Source organism: Silurus meridionalis, chromosome 14 (assembly GCF_014805685.1).
Source record: "Silurus meridionalis isolate SWU-2019-XX chromosome 14, ASM1480568v1, whole genome shotgun sequence".
Taxonomy (NCBI): Eukaryota; Metazoa; Chordata; class Actinopteri; order Siluriformes; family Siluridae; genus Silurus; species Silurus meridionalis.
Window position 1 is genome coordinate 20,464,539 of NC_060897.1, and position 27,845 is coordinate 20,492,383.

Consider the following 27,845-nt stretch of genomic DNA (forward strand, 5'->3'; position numbering starts at 1 on the left):
AAAATCTAAACCCTGCAAATCAAAATTGATTCAAAATATTTGGAGTATATTTAGTATCTAATCCTTGTTGTGAGTTTCTCTATATGTGCAATTCCAGCTGTTATAAATGCATAAATGAGAAAAGTTGATAAAGAGGTTTCTGTAATTGAAAATATTTGATCCTTTTTTATTCTTTTTTATATCAAGTACATTATGAATAGCCAGTGAACAATAATACAGCCATTTCTAGATCTCTAAATAAAACCAGAATATTTTAGAGCAAATGATTAAATTCATTTAAATTTTCTAGACTCTGTACCCAATAAAGAAATCAATTAAAGCTTCTGAAAACACTGACACTGATATAACAACAGAACCGACTCTTACAGTCTACACATTCTAACACAACATGAATATTAATTATTGAATTAAGATGTAACTTTAGGATGAAGAAATTTTAAATTGGAACTCTTCCTCGTCCCACCAAATATTCCTTATTTAATGTGGTTATAATCTAGAGTGTTTCCTTATTCACCTGAACACACATTAACGTCCATAACCTCCCCATTCACACCTGTCTCAATCTTCTGATTTGCTGAAACATAACATCAAACATGTCAGATTACTGCATATGTACAATGGCAGATTAGACATTAGAGAGATGGATTTGTCTATATGAGAAAACATCCTCATTAAATGTCACCTAAGATAAGGACTGTCTTTATGCAAATGTCCTTCCCTGTTATATATTTAAGCAACACAGACCAAGAGCTTTTACTGATTCTGCTTCAACACACACCATGATCTCTACATCACTACTGCTGCTGCTGCTGCTGGCAGCCGTACACTGTAAGTGTTTCTACATTTAACATATAATACAGTTTTGGTTATTTACAGATTTTTGCTTTTATAACATGAAAATAACTTTTCTTTAACAGGTGGTCACTGTGTTGAGCTGATCCAGACCAGATCCACAGTATTAACCCCTGGTCAGTCACTGACTCTGACCTGTAAAGTGTCTGGATATTCATTAACTGATAGCAGCTACTGTACAAACTGGATACGACAACCTGCAGGAAAAACTCTGGAGTGGATCGGACAGACATGTGGTAGCGGTAGCACTGCCTACAGTGAGAAACTGAAAAGCAGGTTTCAGATTACCAGAGACACGTCCAGCAGCACAGTAACATTAACAGGACAGAACATGCAGACTGAAGACACAGCTGTGTATTACTGCGCTCGTGACCCACACAGTGATACACATCAACAACATCCCTGTACAAAAACACCTCATACAATGTACTGTATAACAAAATGATCACAAGATATGACTATTATTGATCTAAATCTGTTTAAAAAATATCTTTCCAGGTCTATAATTTTTTTTTGCTGTTCAACTGAAATAATCTTTTAGACCCAGGCCACATGATTTGGAATTTATTCTTTCTTGATCTGTTTTGCTGCTCCATGTTAGAAGTGTTTTTTTTTTTTTTTTAATTTACAGCAAGAACTATCATATTTTTTTTTTCCGATTTTGTAATGTTGAAATGTTCATTCCTCTAGACAGCAGTGTGCAAACATCAATTTTAATCTGTTGCTTTATGCACATTTAGGCAATCTCTCTCTTTTTACACACTACTATGATCATCATCATGACATTTAGATTAAACAGATTTACATACAGCATGGAGATTCCGCTTTCATGAAAAACTTCATAATGATTTCTAAGGAGGACATGAAAAAATGTATAATTTATATATAAACTTCTAATTTATTTGATGATACAGTGTATAAATATAAACGTTTTTAAGATATTATTTAAATGGTTTATGGCGGTTGTGTTTATTACATAAGTAACGGTTCTACAAAATGTTGTAATATCCACTCATCTCTACACTGAGCAGCCTATAGTTGTGGATTCAATACATTTATAGTGGTCATGGACACTCCCTATTCAACAAAGCTGGGTATGAGCAGCATGTACTTGTCAATTAGAAAAATAAAGCATTATCAATCATCAATAATTCACATCTCTTCATGCTCCACTCTCTTATAGTTTTACAGCATGTTGAATTACCAAACATCTTAGAGAATAAAAAATATAAAGGTATGAAAGTAAACATTATGATTTTCTGTCTTTACAATGCAAAGATGATGATGATGATGATTTAAGAAATTTCCCCACTGTGGGACGAATAAAGTTTATCTTGATGATGATGATGATGATGATGATGAAATGGTGTTTGTATAGGCACTCTGGTTATGCACATCACTGTGTCATTTTATCACACACAATAATACACAGCTGTGTCATCCATCTGCACATTCTGACCGTTGAGAGTCACCGTGTTACTGGACGTGTCCTGAGTGATGCTGAATCTGTTTTTCAGTGAATCTGTGCCCCCTGTGCCTCCACTGCTACAAATGTGTCCAATCCACTGCATCGCTTTTCCTGTAGCATGCCGGATCCAGTTTGTACAATAGCTGCTATCAGTCAAACTCCATCCAGACACTTTACATGCAATAGTTAAAACCTGTCCTGGATGGACAATCACATGACCTGGCTGTGTGACATCAACTGCACCAAATACAGCTGGGGGAAAGACTCGTCAACAATTACATAAAGAATAACATTAGAGACTTAAACAGACGTGTGAACTAATAGTGGAATCTGCTCTTTGATGCTCCAGTTTTATTGAAGAAAAGGGATGGAGCTTGCATAATTAAGGAAGTGTAAACTGACAGGGCAGGAGGATATTAGCAAGTGACACCTGCTATAGTAGTTGGATGGTTAATGTGACAGGTAGATTATCAGAGAGAGTATCAGAGTAATAATACTTTTTAAAAATATTACCTAAAACAACTCATTGTACATCATGACGTATTAGAATGAGCAAATAATTTTGACTGGATGTCAGTGATAATTAGAATCACATTACATTTGAACATCTATATGCCTGGATGTGTTTCCTTTGCATTTAAGGTGATACACAATTTTTAATTCTCCAGCTTCACTTTACTCAGATCCAACACAGCAGTAACAGCAATATTCTCTATGTACAATGTCTATGTAGAATCAGTTAAAGTCATGTATTTTGTAATGCACACTGTAATAAAGGTAGCAGGAAGATTCAGACCTGCTAGCAAAGGCCTCCTCAAATAGCAGATAATAACGTGAGAGTGTGAAACTTAAAGTAAGTGTTTTCTCTTCATGGCTATTTCTCTGTGACTCTTTTATCCCTGTAGTGGGCGTGCCATGCAAACCAAATCCTGCTTTTAAACCATTTATACTGATACATTCAGCTCGAGAACACAGAAGCAGTTTGTGTTCATTTCCAGCAACAGGAATTGTTTTCATTCTTTGAGATGGGACTCAGCAGAGTTTTGAGTTACTTTACTTTAGCAATGTTCATTCAATGTTAGTAATATTTATGAATTTATTGGTAAACCTTACATGATTTTTTCATACTTTATCTTAGACTTTGTGTAATTTTTGTAATATGGGTATTGTTGTCTTTCAGATTGCTGCAGTCAGACACTGATCGAGTCTGATTCAGTGATCATCAAACCTGATCAGTCTCATAAACTGACCTGCACAGCTTCTGGATTCACCTTTAGTAGCTACTGGATGGCATGGATCAGACAGGCACCTGGAAAAGGGCTGGAATGGGTTGCAAATATCCGGTATGATAGTGGTGAAAAGTATTACTCCAGTGCAGTTAACGGCCGCTTCACCATCTCCAGAGACAACAGTATGATGCAGGTGTATCTGCAGATGAACAGCGTGAGGACAGAAGACACTGCAGTGTATTACTGCGCAAGAGACACACACAGTGATACTTCTCCTTAAACATCAATACAAAAACACATGCCTGCTCTAGTCACATGACAAACTCACATTTCCATCATCAGTGTGTTCTCAGTCTGTTCTTTTCATTATATCTGGCTGGTGGCTAAAGGCAGAAGACAAACATGAAAGCAAAATGAATAAAATCAAAAACATTGTTTAAAACTAAAATGTTGAAGATCTATCATTTCAGTGTGCCATAAAACCAGGCTGATTAGACTTATTACTGTTTGAAGAATTAACTAAATATTATTAGTTGTATGTTTGTAAGTTGGCATGAAATGCAGTATGTCTTTACTTCTACTGCACCTTTATGAAAAACTAAATTCTGTCTGCAAATGAAACCTGATAAATAATTTGAGTGAAATGTAGTATCTAATCCTTCCTCTGTTATTTATTCATAAATAGAAAAGTTGGTAAAGAAGTTTCTGTCATTGACAACATTTGATCCTCTATAATATGAATCTCCTCCTCATGATTTAAATATGTTTTAAATATGTTTCCCTTCCATCATCAGCAAATATGCAAATCCAAGAGTCAGTTCTGGACATCACTCTATTTATGTGATGTGATGGTTAAACTCTGTTAAACTTTGGAGAACAGAGAAGACCACAGTACAAACATCACACACCATGTTCTCTACATCTCTACTGCTCCTGCTGGCAGCTGCTTCCTGTGAGTGTTTTATCCAATTCATTCATTTACTACAAGAACAATAAATGTGCAGTGTATATTGTGTGAGATATCACCATGTGTTTTCCTCCACAGATGTGCATGGTGAGGAACTGACTCAGCCTGCTTCCATGACAGTCCAGCCAGGCCAGAGTCTCTCCATCAACTGCAAGGTTTCATATTCAGTTACGAGCTATCATACAGCTTGGATCCGACAACCTGCAGGAAAAACTCTGGAGTGGATTGGAATCATTTATAATAGTGGGGGTACAGCTTACAGTGATAAACTGAAGAATAAGTTCAGCATCTCCAGAGACACGTCTACTAACACAATAACAATTCGAGGACAGAACATGCAGACTGAAGACACAGCTGTGTATTACTGCGCTCGAGACCCCACAGTGATACACATCACCAACATCCCTGTACAAAAACATGCAGAATGCAACATTTTATCAGTTTGGTGTGTGATGTCATGTTTCATCATAAACATTGGTCAAAGTCCTACATGAACAGTGCTCATCATGTTTTAAATCTCTGTTTAGTTGAATCTAGATAAATTGTGTGATCTTTATCCAAGCACATACAGTACACGTCCTGCACAAGTGCAAACTCCCAACATGCTCCTTAATTTAAATGCAATATTGATTTTGCAGTTCAGGAGCATTATAGACATTTAAACAGTCCATATTTGCTTCATTTTTACCTGATTTCTTCTTCACCTGAATGTCCATCAGGTGTTTGACAGAATAAAGAGTTTATTGTTATGTGTAACTTGTTCATTTTTACGCTTTATTATTATTCTGAAAACTTAGATTCATTTATTTTGAACACTTAATTTGAACTGTAAATCAAACAATTTAGTCCACGTGTACACATTTTGAAACAATAGGAGGCGCTGTTGTACCTTGTTGCTCCATATCATTTCATTCAGAGTTTCATTGAAGTCATATTAAACACCATCAGGTACAGCATTACTCTTCTCTGTTATCCTATTCCTTAATAAAAGAACAAAATAAAGTGAAGTGATTTCTATAAACTCTTGTACATGTGCTTTACCTCATAATGACTTTATTTCTGTCAAAATCACTAGTTTACAGTATGACATCATGATGCAAATGTGTGTCCATGCAGTATTTATGTACAGCTGAGCTGAGTGGAGCAGTCGAATCTCATCATCACTCACCATGAAGATCTCACTCTCCTTATTCCTGCTACTGATCAGCTTCAGCAGTGAGTTCTCAACTCAAACCTGGGATTCACTTTCTTACCTGTATGTTTTGTATTAAAATTGATTCATTGAATATTTTCATTTCTTAATCAGGTGTAAAATGTGAAAGTCTCGAGTCGTTACAAACCACAGTGCTGAAGAAACCTGGAGAAACACTGAGTCTCTCCTGCAGAGGATCTGGGTTTACTTTTGGAAGCTACCAAATGCACTGGATCAGACAGCAGGAGAACAAACCACTGGTGTGGATGGGACGTGTCTATACTGATGGCAGCAGCACTGGTTATAGTAAATCATTTGAAGGAAGAATAGAAATCACCAGAGATAATTCCAACAGCATGGTGTATCTGAAACTCTCTGGTGTGACAGCAGAAGACACAGCTGTGTATTACTGCGCACGAACCACAGTAGCAGAAATATGAGGAAACACTGTACAAAAACATCAGTGGTGCAGATGATTAATTTCATCTGCTAAAACATTTTTAAAGACCATCTTCTGTTTAATATTAATTATCTGTATTCGACAATATTCCCTCATTTACTTCCTCATAAAAGATATTAAGAGACACATGAATGATTTTCAACAAAGATTTCGATTAATTTAAAATGAACCGTAAAAAAGGATTTTTTTAACACCCTAAATCCACCCTCCTGTTTTTCAGTAGCATCACATCCCACAGTGCTTTATTTCACAGCAATTTGATGATATTTTATTTTTATGAACACTTTATATATTTAATCCAGTTACAGTTGAATATTGTGGAACATCTGCAGAATAAGTTCCTGTTATCACTTCTGTCATCAAAGCTATAAACAGTTGCTGCCTCTCGAGCCTCTGGTTTGTCAATTTAAAAATTAATTTACAAATAAAGAATTTTCTGTGTCAGAAAAGTGATTAAAATGGGATACTACTTCCATTATTGGTAAATGTCCCTTTACAAAGCACAGAAACAAATCTGTACATGGAATGGGAATAAATATCACGTTACTAATGGATACTGATACTTATATGCAGGATTGCATCAAATGTCTCTAAGATAAGGAGTGTCTTTATGCAAATGTCCTTCCCCTTTACATATTTAAGCAACACAGACCAAGAGCTTTTACTGATTCTGCTTCAAAACACACCATGATCTCTACATCACTACTGCTGCTGCTGCTGCTGGCAGCCGTACACTGTAAGTGTTTCTACATTTAACATAAAATACAGTTTTGGTTATTTACAGCACAACATGAAAATAACTTTTCTTTAACAGGTGGTCACTGTGTTGAGCTGATCCAGACCAGATCCACAGTATTAACCCCTGGTCAGTCACTGACTCTGACCTGTAAAGTGTCTGGATATTCAGTAACAAGTACCTACTGTACATCCTGGATACGACAACCTGCAGGAAAAACTCTGGAGTGGATTGGAGTTATATGTTTTAATGGTGCCACTGCCTACAGTGAGAAACTGAAAAGCAGGTTTCAGGTTACCAGAGACACGTCCAGCAACACAGTAATATTATCAGGACAGAACATGCAGACTGAAGACACAGCTGTGTATTACTGCGCTCGTCAACCACAGTGATGCACATCAACAACATCCCTGTACAAAAACACCTCAAACAGTGTACATTATACCAGAAAGTCTACAAGACACAACACATATTCAAATCTAACAATGAACAACAAAAAATATTGGCAATTTGTTTGATTATATTTTATTATAGATTTAAAACTATAATTTTACTTCTGTTGTTTTGCTACACTTTATACACAATTTACGGTTTTTGAAGAATGTTGGTTAATGTCCCACAGCGAAAAATGCTAAAGAATTACCAGTGTAAACTGGTAATACTGTTACTGTTACTATCTTTAAATTGAATATTATTCTGGAACAATGAATTGAGAATGAAAGTACATTCTGAAAACAGATTTACCAGATTTAGTTTCCCTTTTCACAGAATAATAACTATAATAATCATATCACCAACAAAATCTTTCTCCATCCATTACCTTCACTTAGATAAAAAGTCAAGTGAAATGTGATTGTGTTTAAACAATTTAAACAGGTGTAGCTGCTGTTCCCATCTGCTACATCAACATGACTTACACATTTATTCCATCATCACATCATGATGTCAATCCAGAGTTTTGTGTTTTCATGTGCGGCTGAGTTGACTGGAGCAGTAGAGTCTCAACACTCACCATGAAGATCTCTTCTTCTTATTCCTGCTTCTAATCAGCTTCACTGAAGAGTTCTCATGCTGAATTTTAAATATATTTTACATTTGGTTATTTTTAACAATGACAATAACAAGTTTTCCTTTTGTGTAGCAGGTTTTCAGTGTCAGAGTCTTGAGTCTTTCCTGTAAAGGGTTTATCTTTGGTGGCTCTGGCATGCACTGGATCAGACAAGAAGCTGAAAAATCACTGGAGTGGATTTGGGTTATCTGGTATGATGCCAGTACAACTGTACATGCCAAACAGGGGACGTTTGGAAATCACCAGAAACAACTCCAAAAACATGGTGTACATGAAGCTGGTTGGTTTGAGTGCCCAGTGTATTACTATGCAGCAGAGTATTACTGTGCTGTGTTTTACTGTGAAAAACCCCACAGTGGTACAAAATCTTCCCACAAATGTGATAAAAGTAAATTTTTTTACAAGCTCTAAAGGTGGTGCTACAGCATAGCAAATATTCTCTGGTGTTGATAATTTTTTCAGCACCGCTTATGTAAACCGCTTTAAATAAAAAGCCACATTTCAAAGCTTTTCTGCAGATTGTTAAATCAGAGCTGTGTAAAGTGAATGTTGGTATCAGTGATCTAAGCAGCACACAATCAAAGTCCAAAACACTCATCTGCAAGAAGAAAAAAAAGTGGAAATGTTTTTTCACCTATAGAGAGCAGTAGTTCACTTCTACACATGACACTTGCTTGAAATGAGAAAAAACACAAGTATTATCTCCTAGAGCCAGGAGCAGAGGCTTCATCTGAATAACATCAGCAAATGAAGGAAATAACTAAATTACAAAATCTCTGACGTTTACTTGCATGTACACCAATTTTTATAATCAACTAAGCTGAACTGGTGTAAACTGGTGTAAAGTGTAAACTGTGACATGACTCTCATCATTGTCTCATGCAAAAACAGCATGTGGATGTTCATATTCTAGACCAGACTCTATTGGGTAAAAGGACGTCTATGCAAATCCGTCCTGTTATAATCTGCTCTGCATAAATAATCAGCTTGTTGTTCAGTTAAAGCTCATTTCACCCAACTGAATTCCAGAGCTTCCAACATCACAGAGTTTGATTATGGGGCTGAGCATCATTCAGCAGTGCATTTTTATACTCATGTTAGCACAAGGTACCTGAGACGTCTTTAGGTGTTTCTCACTGAGTGTAGGATTGAATGCATTGATGATTATTTGGGATTGTTCTATTTTGCAGGTTTTTGCAGTGCTGAGATCAGACTGGACCAGTCTCCTGCTGTGGTAAAGAAACCTGGAGAAACTGTGATCTCCTGTAAAATAAGTGGATATTCCATGACTAGCTACAATATACACTGGATACGACAGAAACCTGGGAAAACTCTAGAATGGCTTGGCTGGATGAGCACTGGCAACAATCGAGGAACATATGCAGAGTCTGTGAAAAACCAGTTGACCTTCACAGAAGACGTCTCAGCAAACACACAGTATTTAGAGGCCAAGAGTCTGAGGACAGAGGACACTGCGGTTTATTACTGCGCCCGATAAGCCACAGTGACTGGAACTGAGGAAGCAGCTGTACAAAAACCACACACACATTTTTCACTTCGCATTTTATAGAACAAGTTTTTAAACACAAGATGAATAATCACCCTCATTCTGTGGATAATAAACTGCTCATGTCTAATTTTTATTACAAACCAGAAACAAATTAAGGCATTTTATAGACTAAAAATTGTTCTTTCATTGTAAAAAGGTGAAGTGTTACTGCAGCATTCAGATTCTTTACAAGTTAGATGGTTTAAACAGAACAAATTCACACAGCAGCCTGCAACTAAACACTAGATGATGCAGAAGAATATCTAATGTGGAAGCTCTGTTTGTTTGAAATAACTCATTAGTGTGGTTTTGTTTCTCAAAGTTGATGAACTAAAGCAAAGTAAAATAAAATGTCAGACTCCTACACAAACACATACACAACCTTCATCTCACAGTAATTCAACTCAGTACTACAATAAATTATATACATATTCACTCCCAACATTAAGGAACAGCACAGTTATTGTCTCAGTGGTATTGTACCTTTGTGTCTACAGGTACGCAGTTGTACTGAGAGGTTTTGTTCTTTCAGCTGATTCCACATTCACTCTTATTAATACACAGCTGAGAGTCACTACAGTTGTGTTCAAAATTATTCAACCCCAATGCTGTAAATGGTTTTAGGGAATTTAGTGTACATTTGTAATTGTATTCAGAATGAAATCCTACAAGGACTTCTTAAAGAACCATATGCAACTAAAATGACATCAATTAGTTTTGTAATACAGTAGTAAATATTTCTTTTGTGAATTCTTCATTGACATAATTATTCAACCCCTTAAAGACTACCACTCTGAAGAACAGAGGTTCAATGAAGTGTTTTCAATCAGGTATTGAAAACACCTGTGGATATCAGGGAGCAGCAATAAATCCTAATAAGCACCAATTAGGCAGCTTTAAAATGACTGTGATACTCAGCTCCTTCTAGACATTTACTGGTGTGGTTACAAACATGGTGAGGTCAAGAGAATGGTCCAGGAAGACAAGAGAACAGGTGATTACTCTTCACAGGAAGGGCAATGGCTATAAGAAGATTGCAAAGATGTTAAACATACCAAGAGACACCATAGGAAGCATCATTCGCAAATTCAAGGCAAAGGGCACTGTTGAAACGCTACCTGGTCGTGGCAGAAAGAAGATGCTGACTTCGACTGCTGTGCGCTACCTGAAGCGTAGAGTGGAGAAAAGTCCCGTGTGACTGCTGAGGAACTGAGAAAAGATTTGTCAGATGTGGGTACTGAAGTTTCTGCTCAGACAATACGGCGCACCCTGCGTAATGAAGGCCTCCATGCCAGAACTCCCAGGCGCACCCCCGTGCTGTCCCCAAAGAATAAGAAGAGTCGACTGCAGTATGCCAAAAGTCATGTGGACAAACCACAGAAGTTTTGGGATAGTGTTCTGTGGACTGATGAAACAAAATTAGAACTGTTTGGGCCCATGGATCAACGCTATGTTTGGAGGAGGAAGAACAAGGCCTATGAAGAAAAGAACACCTTGCCTACTGTGAAGCATGGCGGGGGGTCAATCATGCTTTGGGGCTGTTTTGCTTCTGCAGGTACTGGGAAGCTTCAGCGTGTGCAAGGTACCATGAATTCTCTTCAGTACCAGGAGATATTGATGACAATGTGATGCAGTCCGTCACAAACCTGAGGCTTGGAAGACGTTGGACCTTTCAACAGGACAATGATCCCAAGCATACCTCCAAGTCCACTAGAGCATGGTTGCAGATTAAAGGCTGGAACATTTTGAAGTGGCCATCGCAGTCACCAGACTTAAATCCGATTGAGAACCTCTGGTGGGACTTAAAGAAAGCAGTTGCAGTGCGCAAGCCTAAGAATGTGACTGAACTGGAGGCTTTTGCCCATGATGAATGGGCGAAGATACCCGTAGATCGCTGCAAGACACTTGTGTCAAGCTATGCTTCACGTTTAAAAGCTGTTATAACTGTAAAAGGATGTTGTACTAAGTACTAAGATTGAATGTCACTTGGGGGTTGAATAAAACTGATAATGATGTGAGCTCAGAAAAGACATTTGTGGTTATTTCATTATAAATGTTATGTTATATTTGTCTGACCTACACATGCCTCTTTGATTTAATTGTAAGCAGGATGACTGAATGATCATAATCAATGTCAAACCGACCAAAACAATCAATTTCAGTGGGGGTTGAATAATTTTGAACACAACTGTATGTTACTGGACGTGTCCTGAGTGATGCTGGACCTGTTTTTCAGTGAATCTGTGCCCCCTGTGCCTCCACTGCTACAAATCTAATCCACTGCACTTTTCCTGTAGCATGTCGGATGCCATTTGTATGATAGCTGCTATCAGTCAAACCTTTTACAAGTCACTTTATATGCAATTGTCAAAGCTGTCGACGATCAATTTTTTTTATCCATAACAATAATATTCTCTCTATGTGCAGCAATTAAAGGATTTAAAGAGTTTCACTGAAAACTTTCCAGAATCAGAAAACTTCATGTATTTATGTGAAACACACTGTAATAAAGCCAGCAGGAGTATTTAGACCAGCTAGCAAATGCCCACAAAAATAGCAGTTAATAGCATAAGAGTGTCGTCTCTAGTGGGCGTGTTATGCAAACCAAATCCTGCCTTTGAACCATTTATGCTGCTACATTCAGCTCGAGAACACAGCAGCAGTTTGTGTTCATTTCCAGCAACAGGAATTGTGTTCCTTCTTTAAGATGGGACTAGGAAGAGTTTTGAGTTACTTTATATTAGCAATGTTTATTCAATGTTAGTATTTTTATTTATTTTATATAAAGAAAAATGTTCATGATGTTCTAGACTTATTTCTCACTTTAATTTGTGTTTTGTTGTTATTTCAGGTTGCTGCAGTCAGACACTGATCGAGTCTGATTCAGTGATCATCAAACCTGATCAGTCTCATAAACTGACCTGCACAGCTTCTGGATTTACCTTTAGTAGCTATGGCATGGGTTGGGTCAGACAGGCACCTGGAAAAGGGCTGGAATGGGTTGCATATATCTCATCAAGCAGTAGTTACATTTATTACTCCAGTGCAGTTAAAGGCCGCTTCACCATCTCCAGAGACAACAGTAAGATGCAGGTGTATCTGCAGATGAACAGCATGAAGACAGAAGACACTGCAGTGTATTACTGCGCTAGAGACCCACAGTGACACATGAGGTTGCACAGCTGTACATAAACCCCTTAATAACATGAAAGAATATCTATTATTTTTGTTTTTTGTTTTTTTGTTTTAGTCACTTCACGCCAGCAGATGGCGACTGAGGCATGTGCAAGAACTGGGAACACAAAAGCACGGTGGTAAAACAAACATTAATCATGAACTTAGAAAGTTTTATTAAAACTACAAAGGAAAACCTGCTATGAAACTGAACACAGAAACTGGACAAGAGCAAATACGTATGTATGAATCTAAGCGACAATTAAACACATGCATAAATATTGTAGTATGATTTTACTTCCAGGTTTTACAGTGTTGACCGTGAACTTGATCCTCCTGTAGCTCCGCCTGTGTCCCATCTCTCCCTAGTGATATGTGGAGTGAAACCATGAACAGCCTGTGGTTAAGAATTGAAAATCTCTGAGTGTCATGGACACGTCACACCCTATTTAAATAGAGTCAGGTCTATAAAGATGTGAATGTTTTTGGCTGTGATGATTATTCATTTACTTTGTGAGATCTACACTGTGAAGCAGAAACTGCAGAAGGATGATTTTAGGAAATTTTATTTTGTTGGTATTAATTTCATTTAAGTGTCTGATATCAGTGTTTATTGTAAAGAACCTTGAACTTTTTCTTGTGGAAATAATTATTTCTTCATTAATTATTTTATCTTTATCTGACAGATTCTTATGGACAGTCCCTGACCTCCTCTGCTTCTGTGGTGAAGAGACCTGGAGAGTCAGTCACTGTGTCCTGTACTGTCTCTGGATTCTCTATGAGCAGCTACTACATGCACTGGATCCGTCAGAAACCAGGACGAGGACTGGAGTGGATCGGACTCATTTATACTGGCACTAGCACAACATTCGCTCAGTCTCTGCAGGGCCAGTTCTCCATCACTAAAGACACCAATAAAAACATGCTGTATCTAGAAGTGAAGAGTCTGAAAGCTGAAGACACGGCGGTTTATTACTGTGCACGACACTCACACTGATACAATAGACTGCAGAGCTGTACAACAACTTACACAAACACGTCCTCATGAGCTGTAAATATTCCCTCAGCAGGAAACTGGACCCCACAGACATTTATTATAAACAAAAGGGGTTTTATTTCTTTTCTCTTCCTCCATTAACAGACAACATTCCTGTGTTAAATGCTCAGTTTTTTCTTTTTATTATCTCTGACTGGTGCTTAAGGCTGAAGACAAACCTGAAAGCAAAATAAAGAAAAAGCAAAGACATTGTTTAAAACTAAGATGTTACAGATCTATTATATCAGTGTGTCATGAAACCAGGCTGAATAATCAACACTGTTTAATTAATTAGCAAGTAAATAGTAGTAGATCTGATATTGAGTGAATGTGGACATATATTTATTTTGGCAGAATTGCAGTATGTCTTTACTTCTGTGGTATCTTTATATATCTACAAATATCTATATTTTGTATCTAATCCTCTATGTGCACAATTCCATCTGTTATTGATGTTTAGAAAAGTTAGTAAAGAGGTTTTGATCCTGTTTTATTTTTTTAATTTTTAAATCAAGTTTTTCATAAATAGTTAACAATAATAAAGACATTTCTAGATATCTAAATAAAAGGGTTTTTCCAAGCCAATTAATCAATTCATTTAAATTCTCTAGACTCTGTGTATCCAATAAAAAAAGTAGTTAAAGCTTCTGAAATCACTGACACTGATAGAACAATAGAACCGACTCTTACAGTCACATTTCCACAGAGAACGTGATTATTGAATACATACACTACATACACCAAGACTTGAAATGAAAATTAATTATTGAATGAAGCTGTAACTCTGAAACTTCAGGATGGAGAGATTTTAAATTGGAACTCATCCCACCACCATTTCACTGCTAATATTCCTGGAACAGCGCCCCCTCTTGTGTTTTATTTCTTATTTAATGTGGTTATAATCTAGTATGAGTCCTTACTCACCTGATAACAGCTAAAGGTCCATAACCTCCCCATTCACACCTGTGTCAAGCTTCTGATTTGCTGAAACATAACATCAAACAGGAATGATGGAAATACTGAAAAACATAAATGTGAAATATAAACTGTCTGATTACTGCATATGTACAATGGCAGATTAGACATTAGAGAGATGGATTTGTCTATATGAGAAAACATCCCCATCAAATATCACCTAAGATAAGGAGTGTCTCTATGCAAATATACTTACCTGTTATATATTTAAGCAACACAGACCAAGAGCTTTTACTGATTCTGCTTCAACACACACCATGATCTCTACATCACTACTGCTGCTGCTGCTGGCAGCCGTACACTGTAAGTGTTTCTACATTTAACATATAATACAGTTTTGTTTATTTACAGCTTTTTGCTTTTATTACATGAAAATAACTTTTCTTTAACAGGTGGTCACTGTGTTGAGCTGATCCAGACCAGATCCACAGTATTAACCCCTGGTCAGTCACTGACTCTGACCTGTAAAGTGTCTGGATATTCAGTAACTGATAACAGCTAAAGGTCCATAACCTCCCCATTCACACCTGTGTCAAGCTTCTGATTTGCTGAAACATAACATCAAACAGGAATGATGGAAATACTGAAAATCATAAATGTGAAATATAAACTGTCTGATTACTGCATATGTACAATGGCAGATTAGACATTAGAGAGATGGATTTGTCTATATGAGAAAACATCCCCATCAAATATCACCTAAGATAAGGAGTGTCTTTATGCAAATGTCCTTTCCTGTTATATATTTAAGCAACACACACCAAGAGCTTTTACTGATTCTGCTTCAACACACACCATGATCTCTACATCACTACTGCTGCTGGCAGCCGTACACTGTAAGTGTTTCTACATTTAACATATAATACAGTTTTGTTTATTTACAGCTTTTTGCTTTTATTACATGAAAATAACTTTTCTTTAACAGGTGGTCACTGTGTTGAGCTGATCCAGACCAGATCCACAGTATTAACCCCTGGTCAGTCACTGACTCTGACCTGTAAAGTGTCTGGATATTCAGTAACTGATAACAGCTACTGTACAAACTGGATACGACAACCTGCAGGAAAAACTCTGGAGTGGATCGGACAGACATGTGGTAGCGGTAGCACTGCCTACAGTGAGAAACTGAAAAGCAGGTTTCAGGTTACCAGAGACACGTCCAGCAGCACAGTAACATTAACAGGACAGAACATGCAGACTGAAGACACAGCTGTGTATTACTGCGCTCGTGACCCACACAGTGATACACATCAACAACATCCCTGTACAAAAACACCTCATACAATGTACTGTATAACAAAATGATCACAAGATATGACTATTATTGATCTAAATCTGTTTAAAAAATATCTTTCCAGGTCTATAATTTTTTTTTTGCTGTTCAACTGAAATAATCTTTTAGACCCAGGCCACATGATTTGGAATTTATTCTTTCTTGATCTGTTTTGCTGCTCCATGTTAGAAGTGTTTTTTGTTTTTTTTTTAATTTACAGCAAGAACTAGTATCATATTTTTTTGTTCTGATTTTGTAATGTTGAAATGTTCATTCCTCTAGACAGCAGTGTGCAAACATCAATTTTAATCTCTTGCTTTATGCACATTTAGGCAATCTCTCTCTTTTTACACACTGCTATGATCATCATCATGACATTTAGATTAAACACCTTTACATACAGCATGCAGATTCTGCTTTCATGGAAAACTTCTTAATGATTTTAAAGGAGGAAACGAACAAATGTATAATTTATATATAAACCTCGAATTTATTTGATGATACAGTGTATACATATAAACTTTTTCGAGATATTATTATTTAAATAGTTTATGGCTTTTGTGTTTATTACATATGTAACGGTTCTTTCAAGTAAACGGTTCTACAAAATGTTGTAATATCCACTCATCACTACACTGAGCAGCCTATAGTTGTGGATTCAATACATTTTTAGTGGTCATGGACACTCCCTATTCAACAAAGCTGGGTATGAGCAGCATGTACTTGTCAATTAGAAAAATAAGCATTATCAATCATCAATAATTCACATCTCTTCATGCTCCACTCTCTTATAGTTTTACAGCATGTTGAATTACCAAACATCTTAGAGATTAAAAAATGTAAAGGTATGAAAGTAAACATTATGATTTTCTGTCTTTACAAAAGTGATGATGATGATGATGATGATGAAATGGTTTTTGTACAGGCACTCTGGTTATGCACATCACTGTGTCATTTTATCACACACAATAATACACAGCTGTGTCTTCCATCTGCACATTCTGACCGTTGAGAGTCACCGTGTTACTGGACGTGTCCTGAGTGATGCTGAATCTGTTTTTCAGTGAATCTGTGAACCCTGTGCCTCCACTGCTACAAATGTGTCCAATCCACTGCATCGCTTTTCCTGTAGCATGTCGGATCCAGTTTGTACAATAGCTGCTATCAGTCAAACTCCATCCAGACACTTTACATGCAATAGTTAAAGCCTGTCCTGGATGGACAATCACATGACCTGGCTGTGTGACATCAACTGCACCAAATACAGCTGGGGGGAAAAAAAACTCGTCAACAATTACATAAAGAATAACAATGGAGACTAAAACAGAGGTGTGAACTAATGGTGGAATCTGCTCTTTGATGCTCCAGTTTTATTGAAGAAAAGGTGGGGATGGAGTTTGCATAATTAAAGGAAGTGTAAACTGACAGGGCAGGAGGATGACACCAAGTGACACCTGCTGTAGTAGTTAGATGGTTAATGTGACAGGTAGAGTATCAGAGGGAGTATCAGAGTAATGATCCTTTTTTAAAAATTTTACTTAAAACACTTCAGTGTACATCATGTCATACTTAGTTGTATTAGAATTAGCAATTTATTTTTTCACTGGATTTCAGTGCTAATTAAAAGAACATCATATTTGAACATTTATATGCCTGGATGTGTTTCCTTTGCATTTAAGGAGATACACAATTTTTTTTTTATTCTCCAGCTTCACCTTATAAGATCCAACACACAACAATATTCTCTCTATGTACAATGTCTATGTAGAATCAGTTAAAGTCATGTATTCCTGTAAAGCACATTGTAATAAAGGTAGCAGTAGACTACTGACAGAGCTGCTCTTATAAAAAATAATCAACACTTTTTGCCCAATCTGAACTGAGAAAACAACAGTTATTGTTGTATAAATGCAAGAAGATGTTAAAGAGGTTTCTATCAGAGCAAAGATTTGATCCTCCATAAGTCGAATCTCCTCCTCATGATTTAAATATGTTTTAAATATATTCTCCGCCCATCATCAGCAGATATGCAAATCCAAGTGTCAGGGCTGGACATCACTCTATTTATGTGATGGGATGGTTAAACTCTGTTAAACATTGGAGAACAGAGAAGACCCCAGTACAAACATCACACACCATGTTCTCTACATCTCTACTGCTCCTGCTGGCAGCTGCTTCCTGTGAGTGTTTTATCCATTTCATTCATTTACTACAAGAACAATAAATGTGCAGTGTATATCGTGTGAGATATAACCAAGTGTTTTCCTCCACAGATGTGCATGGTGAGGAACTGACTCAGCCTGCTTCCATGACAGTCCAGCCAGGCCAGAGTCTCTCCATCAACTGCAAGGTTTCATATTCAGTTACAAGCTATACTACATCTTGGATCCGACAACCTGCTGGAAAAGCTCTGGAGTGGATTGGGTACATCAGTAACGGTGGAAGTCTAGATTACAGTGACAAACTGAAAAATAAGTTCAGCATCTCCAGAGACACGTCTACTAACACAATAACAATTCAAGGACAGAACATGCAGACTGAAGACACGGCTATGTATTACTGCGCTCGTTACACACAGTGATACACATCACCAACATCCCTGTACAAAAACATCCTGTACAGAAAACTGTTTATCAGCAAAAGAAGAAATACAAATATGAACCAGTATGGTGTGTGTTGTGTCGTGTTCCTTTATGAACAGTGGACAAAATCCTGAGTAAACAGTGCTCATCATTTTTTTTTAAACTCTGTGTGGTTATTTTATTTTAGAGAAAATCTAGATAAAATGTGTGTAGTATATCCAAACACATACAGTACCAGTCCTGCACAAGTTCTAACTCCCAACATGCTCCTTAATTTATATGCAATAATATATATGCAGTGCAGAAGCCTCATGAATATGTAGACAGTCCAGATCTGATTAGTTCTTCACCAACATTTTTCTTCACCTGCATCTCCGTCCATTGTTTGACAGGATGAAGAGGTCATCTTTATGTGCATCTTGCTTAAAATTTCACATGGAATATTCCAGAACCTTAAATTAAATAAATCTAATCTAAACACTGAACTGTAAATAAACCAGTTTATTCCCCATGTGAACACTTCATAGAACGATAGGAGGCGCTGTTGTACTGTTTCTTTGTAAAGATGTTTCTGCTTTCAGGCTGCAAAACTGCACAAAAATTTAAAAAAGCCTGTCCTTATGATCTGTACTTATTCCCTCAGCACTCATATATTTTAAATAATCATTAATAATCTCAATTTCTTCATATCCAATTTTATATTATAGATCTACAGTAAGTTAAATTACTGAGCAAATTAATATATAATTGAATACTATTATTTCTTTACAATACAAAAATGATGCTGAAAGCTAGAAAGATGATCTGAAATGGTTTTTGTACAGGCACTCTGGTTATGCACATCACTGTGTTTTTGTATCGCACACAATAATACACAGCTGTGTCTTCCATCTGCACATTCTGACCGTTGAGAGTCACTGTGTTACTGATCGTGTCCTGAGTGATGCTGAATCTGTTTTTCAGTGAATCTGTGAATCCTGTGCCTCCACCACTACAAATGTGTCCAAACCACTGCATCGCTTTTCCTGTAGCATGTCGGATCCAGTTTGTACAATAGCTGCTATCAGTCAAACTCCATCCAGACACTTTACATGCAATAGTTAAAACCTGTCCTGGTTGGACAATCACATGACCTGGCTGTGTGACATCAACTGCACCAAATACAGCTGGGGAAAAAAAATTCTCTTGTGACATAAGTTAAACAAAGGACAACAATGGAGACATGAACAGATGTTTGAACTTACAGGATGTAGCTCCGAGCAGCACCAGGAAATAAACTGGCAACATGGTTGAAGTGGAGGCAGTGCTGATTGGATCTGCTCTTTGGTGCTCCAGTTTTATTGAAGTAAAAGTGGGGATGGAGTTTGCATAATTGAAGGAAGTGTAAAATGAGAGGGCAGGAGGACATTTCCAAGTGACACCTGCTGTAGAGGTTAGATAGTTATAGTGACTGGTGGACCAGTGCTTAGGAGTATCAGTGAAATGACATATTTTACCTTAAACACTTCCGTGTACATTATGTGATACTTAAAAGTATTAATTAGAAATGTATTGTGTCTGGAAGTGAGTGACCATTACATCAACATTAAAATATAACATTTAGATGCTTGTTAATGTTTACTTTGCATTCATAAAGGATACAATGTTTTTTCTTTACTCTCCAGCTTCACTTCACTCAGATCCACCACAGCAATACCAATAATATTCTCTCTATATGCAGCTATTAGATGATTTTCACTGAACCAGGAAACATCATGTTTTTGTGTAACACACTGTAATAAAGACTGCAGGAGTATTTTGACCTGCTAGCAAATAGCAGTTCATGACGTGAGAATGTGGAACGTACTGTAAGCATTCTCTCTTCATGTCTATTCCTCTGTGATTTAGTTTATTTACATCTCTAGTGGGCGTGTCATGCAAACCAAATCCTGCCTTTAAACCATTTATGCTGAAACATTCAGTTTGAAAACACAGCAGCAGTTTGTGTTCATTTCCAGCAACAGTAATTCCTTCCTTTATTGAGATGGGTCTAGGCAGAGTTTTGAGTTTCTTTACTTTAGCAATGTTCATTCAATGTTAGTATTATTATTTATTTCATATAGAAAAGCATTTTTATGTTTTTTTTCATACTTTTTCTAACAATTTAATTTGTGTATTGTTGTATTTCAGATTGCTGCAGTCAGACACTGATCGAGTCTGATTCAGTAATCATCAAACCTGATCAGTCTCATAAACTGACCTGCACAGCTTCTGGATTTAACTTTGGTAGCTACTGGATGGCTTGGATCAGACAGGCACCTGGAAAAGGGCTGGAATTTGTTGCAACTATTGAGAATGATAGTGATAGGAAGTTTTACTCCAGTGCAGTTAACGGCCGCTTCACCGTCTCCAGAGACAACAGTAAGATGCAGGTGTATCTGCAGATGAACAGCGTGAGGACAGAAGACACTGCAGTGTATTACTGCGCTAGACACACACAGTGATACTTCTCCTTAAACATCAATACAAAAACACACGCCTGCTCTAGTCACATGACAAACTCACATTTCCATCAACTGTGTGTTTATGGAGCTCAAAGAACCAGACTGTCTATGAGTAATATTTGGTATTTAATATATTACAAATAATATTTAACATTTGTATTAAATTCTTTGACTTTTCCCTCAACTTTCCAGAATTTCCATGATGCTTACAAAAGCACGTTTATATTTATTTCCAAGTGAAGTTTTTATTGAGGGCAAAAACATTAACATTATTTGACCTTTAGAGGGCAGTCTGTACCAGAGGTGGGAATTTTTCAGACAACTCTTTTCTTTTACTCATTACATTTGTTACAAAAATATCTGTACTTTCTACTTTTTTGGATTTTAAAACAGGCTCTTTACTTTAGTTTTTATCTATTTGGTGAAATGTCAATATATTTTCTTCTCATTGCGCACCGTTTCCATCCCATCACAATCTGTTTCTCTCTGTAAATTTATCTATGACTGCATCCAGCATCTTTACTCTCATATTACACTGGACATAATTGAGGTGATTTATTGTTTGATTTTATACAAATAAATAAATCAAATCTAACTTCTCTGACATCCTGCTTAACCAAAATTGTTATTATCTTGAAAAGTTTGTAATTAACTTTTTGTAATAAATCTTTTTTTTTTTTTTTATTATTATTAAAAATATCTGAATATCTAAAAGGGTTTTACTTGGAACACTCATTTCTACACTGAGCAGCCTGTGGTTGTGGATTTAATACATCTATAGTAGTCATGGACACTCCCTATTCAAATAGCGTCGACTATAAACAGCATGTTCTTGTCTCTTCTAGTTTCCAGTGAGCTCTGTGATAGATATCACTCCCATCCACTTTAAATCTGATTAAAGCACAACTCAGAGAAGGATGATTTTAGGACATTGGATTTTATTTGGACTCATTTCATGTAAATTTTAGACTTTTTAATGTGATGATTACTAGAATTCCATTTAATTAGCCATTCTGCGTTTAAAAACATTATAACAACATAACCATGTTCTACTCTTCTCTTTCAGATTGTTATGGACAGTCCCTGACCTCCTCTGCTTCTGTGGTGAAGAGACCTGGAGAGTCAGTCACTGTGTCCTGTACTGTCTCTGGATTCTCAATGAGCAGCTGGTATATGAGTTGGATCCGTCAGAAACCAGGACGAGGACTGGAGTGGATTGGATACATTGACACTGGCACTGGCACAGCATTCGCTCAGTCTCTACAGGGCCAGTTCTCCATCACTAAAGACACCAATAAAAACATGCTGTATCTAGAAGTGAAGAGTCTGAAAGCTGAAGACACGGCTGTTTATTACTGTGCACGAGACTCACACTGATCCAACAGACTGCAGAGCTGTACAAAAACTTACACAAACACGTCCTCATGAGCTGTAAATATTCCCTCAGCAGGAAACTGAACCCCACAGACATTTATTATAAACATAAGAGGTTATATTTCTTTTCTCTTCTTTTATTTCTTTTCCCTCCATCAACAGACAAAATTCCTCTTTAAAATGCTCAGTTATTTCTTTTCATTATCTCTGGCTGGTGGCTAAAGGCAGAAGACAAACATGAAAGCAAAATGAATAAAAGCAAAAACATTGTTTAAAACTAAAATGTTGAAGATTATTATTTCATTGTGCCATGAATCCAGGCTGATTAGAATTATTACTGTTTGAAGAATTAAGTGAATATTATTAGTTGTATATATTTGTAAGTTGGCAGGAAATACAGTATTTCTTTACTTCTACTGCACCTTTATTAAAAACTAAATTCTGTCTGCAAATAAAACCTGATAAATTTGAGTAAAATGCAGTATCTAATCCTTTCTCTGTTATTAATCCATAAATAGAAAAGTTGATAAAGAAGTTTCTGTCATTGACAACATTTGATCCTCTATAATATGCATCTCCTCCTCATGATTTAAATATGTTTTAAATATATTCTCCTCCATCAACAGACAAAATTCCTCTTTAAAATGCTCAGTTATTTCTTTTCATTATCTCTGGCTGGTGGCTAAAGGCAGAAGACAAACATGAAAGCAAAATGAATAAAAGCAAAAACATTGTTTAAAACTAAAATGTTGAAGATTATTATTTCATTGTGCCATGAAACCAGGCTGACTAGAATTATTACTGTTTGAAGAATTAAGTGAATATTATTAGTTGTACATGTTTGTAAGTTGGCAGGAAATGCAGTATTTCTTTACTTCTACTGCACCTTTATTAAAAACTAAATTCTGTCTGCAAATGAAACCTGACAAATAATTTGAGTAAAATGTAATATCTAATCCTTCCTCTGTTATTTATCCATAAATAGAAAAGTTGTTAAAGAAGTTTCTGTCATTGACAACATTTGATCCTCTATAATATGAATCTCCTCCTCATGATTTAAATATGTTTTAAATATTTTCTCCTCCATCAACAGACAAAATTCCTCTTTAAAATGCTCAGTTATTTCTTTTCATTATCTCTGGCTGGTGCTTAAAGCTGAAGACAAACCTGAAAGCAAAATGAATAAAAGCAAAAACATTGTTTAAAACTAAAATGTTGAAGATCTATTATTTCATTGTGCCATGAATCCAGGCTGATTAGAATTATTACTGTTTGAAGAATTAAGTGAATATTATTAGTTGTATATATTTGTAAGTTGGCAGGAAATACAGTATTTCTTTACTTCTACTGCACCTTTATTAAAAACTAAATTCTGTCTGCAAATGAAACCTGACAAATAATTTGAGTAAAATGTAATATCTAATCCTTCCTCTGTTATTTATCCATAAATAGAAAAGTTGGTAAAGAAGTTTCTGTCATTGACAACATTTGATCCTCTATAATATGAATCTCCTCCTCATGATTTAAATATGTTTTAAATATATTCTCCTCCCATCATCAGCAGATAAGCAAATCCAAGAGTCAGTTCTGGACATCACTCTATTTATGTGATGTGATGGTTAAACTCTGTTAAACTTTGGAGAACAGAGAAGACCCCAGTACAAACACCACACACCATGTTCTCTACATCTCTACTGCTCCTGCTGGCAGCTGCTTCCTGTGAGTGTTTTATCCAATTCATTCATTTACTACAAGAACAATAAATGTGCAGTGTATATTGTGTGAGATTTCACCATGTGTTTTCCTCCACAGATGTGCATGGTGAGGAACTGACTCAGCCTGCTTCCATGACAGTCCAGCCAGGCCAGAGTCTCTCCATCAACTGCAAGGTTTCATATTCAGTTACAAGCTATGAGACAGCTTGGATCCGACAACCTGCAGGAAAAACTCTGGAGTGGATTGGGTTAATCAGTAGCGGTGGAAGTCTATATTACAGTGACAAACTGAAAAATAAGTTCAGCATCTCCAGAGACACGTCTACTAACACAATAACAATTCAAGGACAGAACATGCAGACTGAAGACACAGCTGTGTATTACTGCGCTCGAGAACCCACAGTGAGACACATCACCAACATCCCTGTACAAAAACTTCCTGTACAGAAAACTGTTCAGCAGCACAACCAGAAATACAACATTTTAGCAGTTTGGTGTGTGTTGTGTCATGTTTCTCCATGAACTGTGTACAAAGTTCTGAGTGATCAGCGAATACTGAAACCCAGTCAGTATCTGGTGTGACCATTTGCCTCACGCAGTGCAACACATCTCCTTTGCATAGAGTTGATCAGGTTGATTGTGGCCTGTGGAATGTTGCTTCACTCCACTTCATTGGCTGTGCGAAGTTGCTGGATATTGGCAAGAACCTGAACACGCTGTCGTATATGCCGGTGAAGAAGACAAGCATGCAGATGAGCTTCCATGAGACGCTTTCTGACAGTTTGAGCAGAAATTCTTTGTTGCAGCAGCTGTCCAGGTGGCTGGTATCAGACAATCTTGGAGGTGAAGATGTTGGATGTAGAGGTCCTGGGATGGTGTGGTTACATGTGGTCTGCGGTTTTGAGACCAGTTGGACGTACTGGCAAATTCTCTGAAACGCCATTGAGGCAGCTTATTGTAGAGAAATGAGCATTCAATTCACGAGCAACAGCTCTGGTGGACTTTCCTGCACTCAGCATGCCAATTGCACGCTCCCTCAAAACTTGCGACATCTGTGACATTGTACTGTGTCAAAAAACTGCACATTTTAGAGTGGTTCTTTATTGTGGCCAACCTAAAACACATCTATACAATAATCATACTGTCTAATCAGCATCTTGATATACCACACCTGTGAGGTGGATGGATTATCTCAGCAAAGGAGAAGTGCTCACTAAAACAGATTTAGACAGATTTGTTAACAGAATTTAGGAGAAATAGGCCATTTGTGTACATAGAAAAATTCTTAGATCTTTAAGTTCAGATCATGAAAAATGGGGCCAAAAACAAAAGTGTTACATTTTTAGAATTAAGTTCAATGTATATACAAGCTCATACAGTACCAGCTCTGTACTTGTGCTAACTCCCAACATGATTCTTCATTTAAATACAATAATAATTCTGTAGTGACGGAGCATCATGAATATTTAAAGAGTCCATATCTGATTACTTCACCTAAACTCTAAAATTTAATTCAAATGTAAACACTCTATGAGACAATAGGAGGCGCTGTTGTACTGTGTTGCTCTATACCGTTATATCATTTCTGCTTTTCAGTTTTGAAGTCATATAAAACACCATCATGAAGTACAGCATTACTCCTCCCTGTCATGTATTAGGATTTACTTTACTGTACTTCATGAACGCACAGGTGTGTGGGTAGTTATTTTAATATAGGGAGAGATGTAACACTCCTTTTCATCAACATGGAATTAATTAATTCAGAAAAACAAAGTAAAGTGAAGAAGCCATTTCTATTAATTCTTGTACATGTGCTGTACCTCATAATGCCTTTATTCCTGACAAAACCACTTGTTCACTTTTCTCTTCACGAGGATGACGTCATGATGCAAATGTGTGTCCATGCAGTATTTATGTGCAGCTGAGCTGAGTGGAGCAGTCGAGTCTCATTTGCACTCACCATGAAGATCTCACTCTCCATATTCCTGCAACTGATCAGCTTCATCAGTGAGTTCTCAACTCAAACCTGGGATTTACTCTTTTATATCTATGTTTTGTATTAAAACTGATTAATTGAATATCTTACTTGGTTCAGCAGGTGTTAAATGTCAAAGTCTCGAGTCGTTACAAACCACGGTGCAGAAGAAACCTGGAGAAACACTGAGTCTCTCCTGCAGAGGATCTGGGTTTACTTTTGGAAGCTACCAAATGCACTGGATCAGACAGCAGGAGAACAAACCACTGGTGTGGATGGGGTATATCTATACTGATGGCAGTGGCACTGGTTATAGTAAATCATTACAAGGAGAATAGAAATCACCAGAGATAATTCCAACAGCATGGTGTATCTGAAACTCTCTGGTGTGACAGCAGAGGACACAGCTGTGTATTACTGCGCACGAAGCACAGTAGCAGAAATATGAGGAAACACTGTACAAAAACATCAGTGATGCAGTTCACTAATTTCATTCAGATAATAGGTTTAGGACACCAAACATCTCATGAACTAAAATAAAGATTTCTGTGCAGTATTGTTTCCCAGTACGATTTATTATCTATAAAAAGCTTGTTAATTCAACCATCAATATTCAGAAAATTGGTTTACTGGCAGCTGTACATATTCCTCAGCACTCAAATATTTTAAATAATGATTAATAATCTCATGTCCCACTTTACATTATAGATCTACAGTAAGTTAAATTACTGAGCAAATTAATATATAATTGGAAGTGAACGTTATGATGTACTTTCTTTATAATACAAAAATGATGATGAAAGCTAGAAAGATGATCTGAAATGGTTTTTGTACAGTAACTCTCATCTTAGCTTCATATAAACTCTGCTTGTACAGTTATTAATAAATGAACTCAGATTTTTTACTCTGCAGCTGAATCTACAGTGAACCTTTCTGTAAAAACGTTTCTCTTTCAAATTATTTTGAAGAAGTTTTCTATCGCTTTCACAAAGCATTTGTTCCTTCTATCACTTGTGTTATAGCAGTATCAACAGCTGATACATCACCAGCCTCGTTCCTTTTTATCGCTTATGAGGTTGCAGCTTTTTATGTTACTATGAATCCAAATGACTTCCATTCTGAAGACCTTCTGAAATTTCACTTACTACTTTAACTCGGACTAATACCAAGTCCTCACACTGGTGGACCTCACCATACCAACAAACACATTTTTAATCTGTTTATGTGACGAGTCATGAAGATATGAACATTATAATCAGGGCTACTGCAAGAGCTGCTCCTCTAAAAAAAATAATAAACACTTTCTGCCCAATCAGAACTGAGAAAACAACAGTTATTGGTGTATAAATGAAAAAAAGTTGTTAAAGAGGTTTCTATCATAGAAAAGATTTGATCCTCCATAAGTCAAATCTCCTCTTCATAATTTAAATATGTTTTAAATACGTTCTCCTCCCATCATCAGCAGATATGCAAATCCAAATGTCAGGGCGGGACATCACTCTATTTATGTGATGTGTTGGATGAACTTTGTTAAACATTTGAGAACAGAGAAGACCCCAGTAAAAACATCACACACCATGTTCTCTACATCTCTACTGCTCCTGCTGGCAGCTGCTTCCTGTGAGTGTTTTATCCAATTCATTCATTTACTACAAGAACAATAAATGTGCAGTGTATATTGTGTGAGATTTCACCATGTGTTTTCCTCCACAGATGTGCATGGTGAGGAACTGACT

General features: G+C 36.7%; 12 gene segments (V, D, J or C); all 12 read left to right on the top strand.

Annotated features, from left to right (window-relative positions):
• Positions 1–746: 746 nt before the first annotated feature.
• On the top strand, positions 747–3,020 carry LOC124397204. The segment is given in 3 exon segments: positions 747–828; positions 918–1,232; positions 3,004–3,020. Coding segments are annotated over 3 exon segments (381 nt in total).
• A 276-nt stretch (positions 3,021–3,296) lies between these two features.
• On the top strand, positions 3,297–3,864 carry LOC124397235. The segment is given in 2 exon segments: positions 3,297–3,397; positions 3,501–3,864. Coding segments are annotated over 2 exon segments (381 nt in total).
• A 542-nt stretch (positions 3,865–4,406) lies between these two features.
• LOC124397205 lies at positions 4,407–5,010 on the top strand. The segment is given in 2 exon segments: positions 4,407–4,501; positions 4,595–5,010. Coding segments are annotated over 2 exon segments (459 nt in total).
• A 641-nt stretch (positions 5,011–5,651) lies between these two features.
• On the top strand, positions 5,652–6,194 carry LOC124397236. The segment is given in 2 exon segments: positions 5,652–5,731; positions 5,823–6,194. Coding segments are annotated over 2 exon segments (372 nt in total).
• Positions 6,195–8,986: 2,792 nt separating this feature from the next.
• Positions 8,987–9,511, top strand: LOC124397239. The segment is given in 2 exon segments: positions 8,987–9,080; positions 9,164–9,511. Coding segments are annotated over 2 exon segments (360 nt in total).
• Positions 9,512–12,184: 2,673 nt separating this feature from the next.
• Positions 12,185–12,699, top strand: LOC124397238. The segment is given in 2 exon segments: positions 12,185–12,281; positions 12,374–12,699. Coding segments are annotated over 2 exon segments (366 nt in total).
• Positions 12,700–12,898: 199 nt separating this feature from the next.
• LOC124397206 lies at positions 12,899–13,693 on the top strand. The segment is given in 2 exon segments: positions 12,899–12,935; positions 13,383–13,693. Coding segments are annotated over 2 exon segments (348 nt in total).
• A 1,236-nt stretch (positions 13,694–14,929) lies between these two features.
• Positions 14,930–15,955, top strand: LOC124397237 (the record flags this gene model as incomplete). The annotated part of the segment is given in 2 exon segments: positions 14,930–15,010; positions 15,633–15,955. Coding segments are annotated over 2 exon segments (369 nt in total), but the record flags the coding sequence as incomplete, so codon positions are not given.
• A 2,062-nt stretch (positions 15,956–18,017) lies between these two features.
• On the top strand, positions 18,018–18,561 carry LOC124397207. The segment is given in 2 exon segments: positions 18,018–18,160; positions 18,254–18,561. Coding segments are annotated over 2 exon segments (417 nt in total).
• Positions 18,562–20,504: 1,943 nt separating this feature from the next.
• Positions 20,505–21,218, top strand: LOC124396464. The segment is given in 2 exon segments: positions 20,505–20,637; positions 20,732–21,218. Coding segments are annotated over 2 exon segments (366 nt in total).
• Positions 21,219–21,950: 732 nt separating this feature from the next.
• Positions 21,951–22,669, top strand: LOC124396500. The segment is given in 2 exon segments: positions 21,951–22,002; positions 22,112–22,669. Coding segments are annotated over 2 exon segments (351 nt in total).
• A 1,327-nt stretch (positions 22,670–23,996) lies between these two features.
• Positions 23,997–24,671, top strand: LOC124396446. The segment is given in 2 exon segments: positions 23,997–24,138; positions 24,232–24,671. Coding segments are annotated over 2 exon segments (468 nt in total).
• The last annotated feature ends 3,174 nt before the right edge of the window (positions 24,672–27,845 follow it).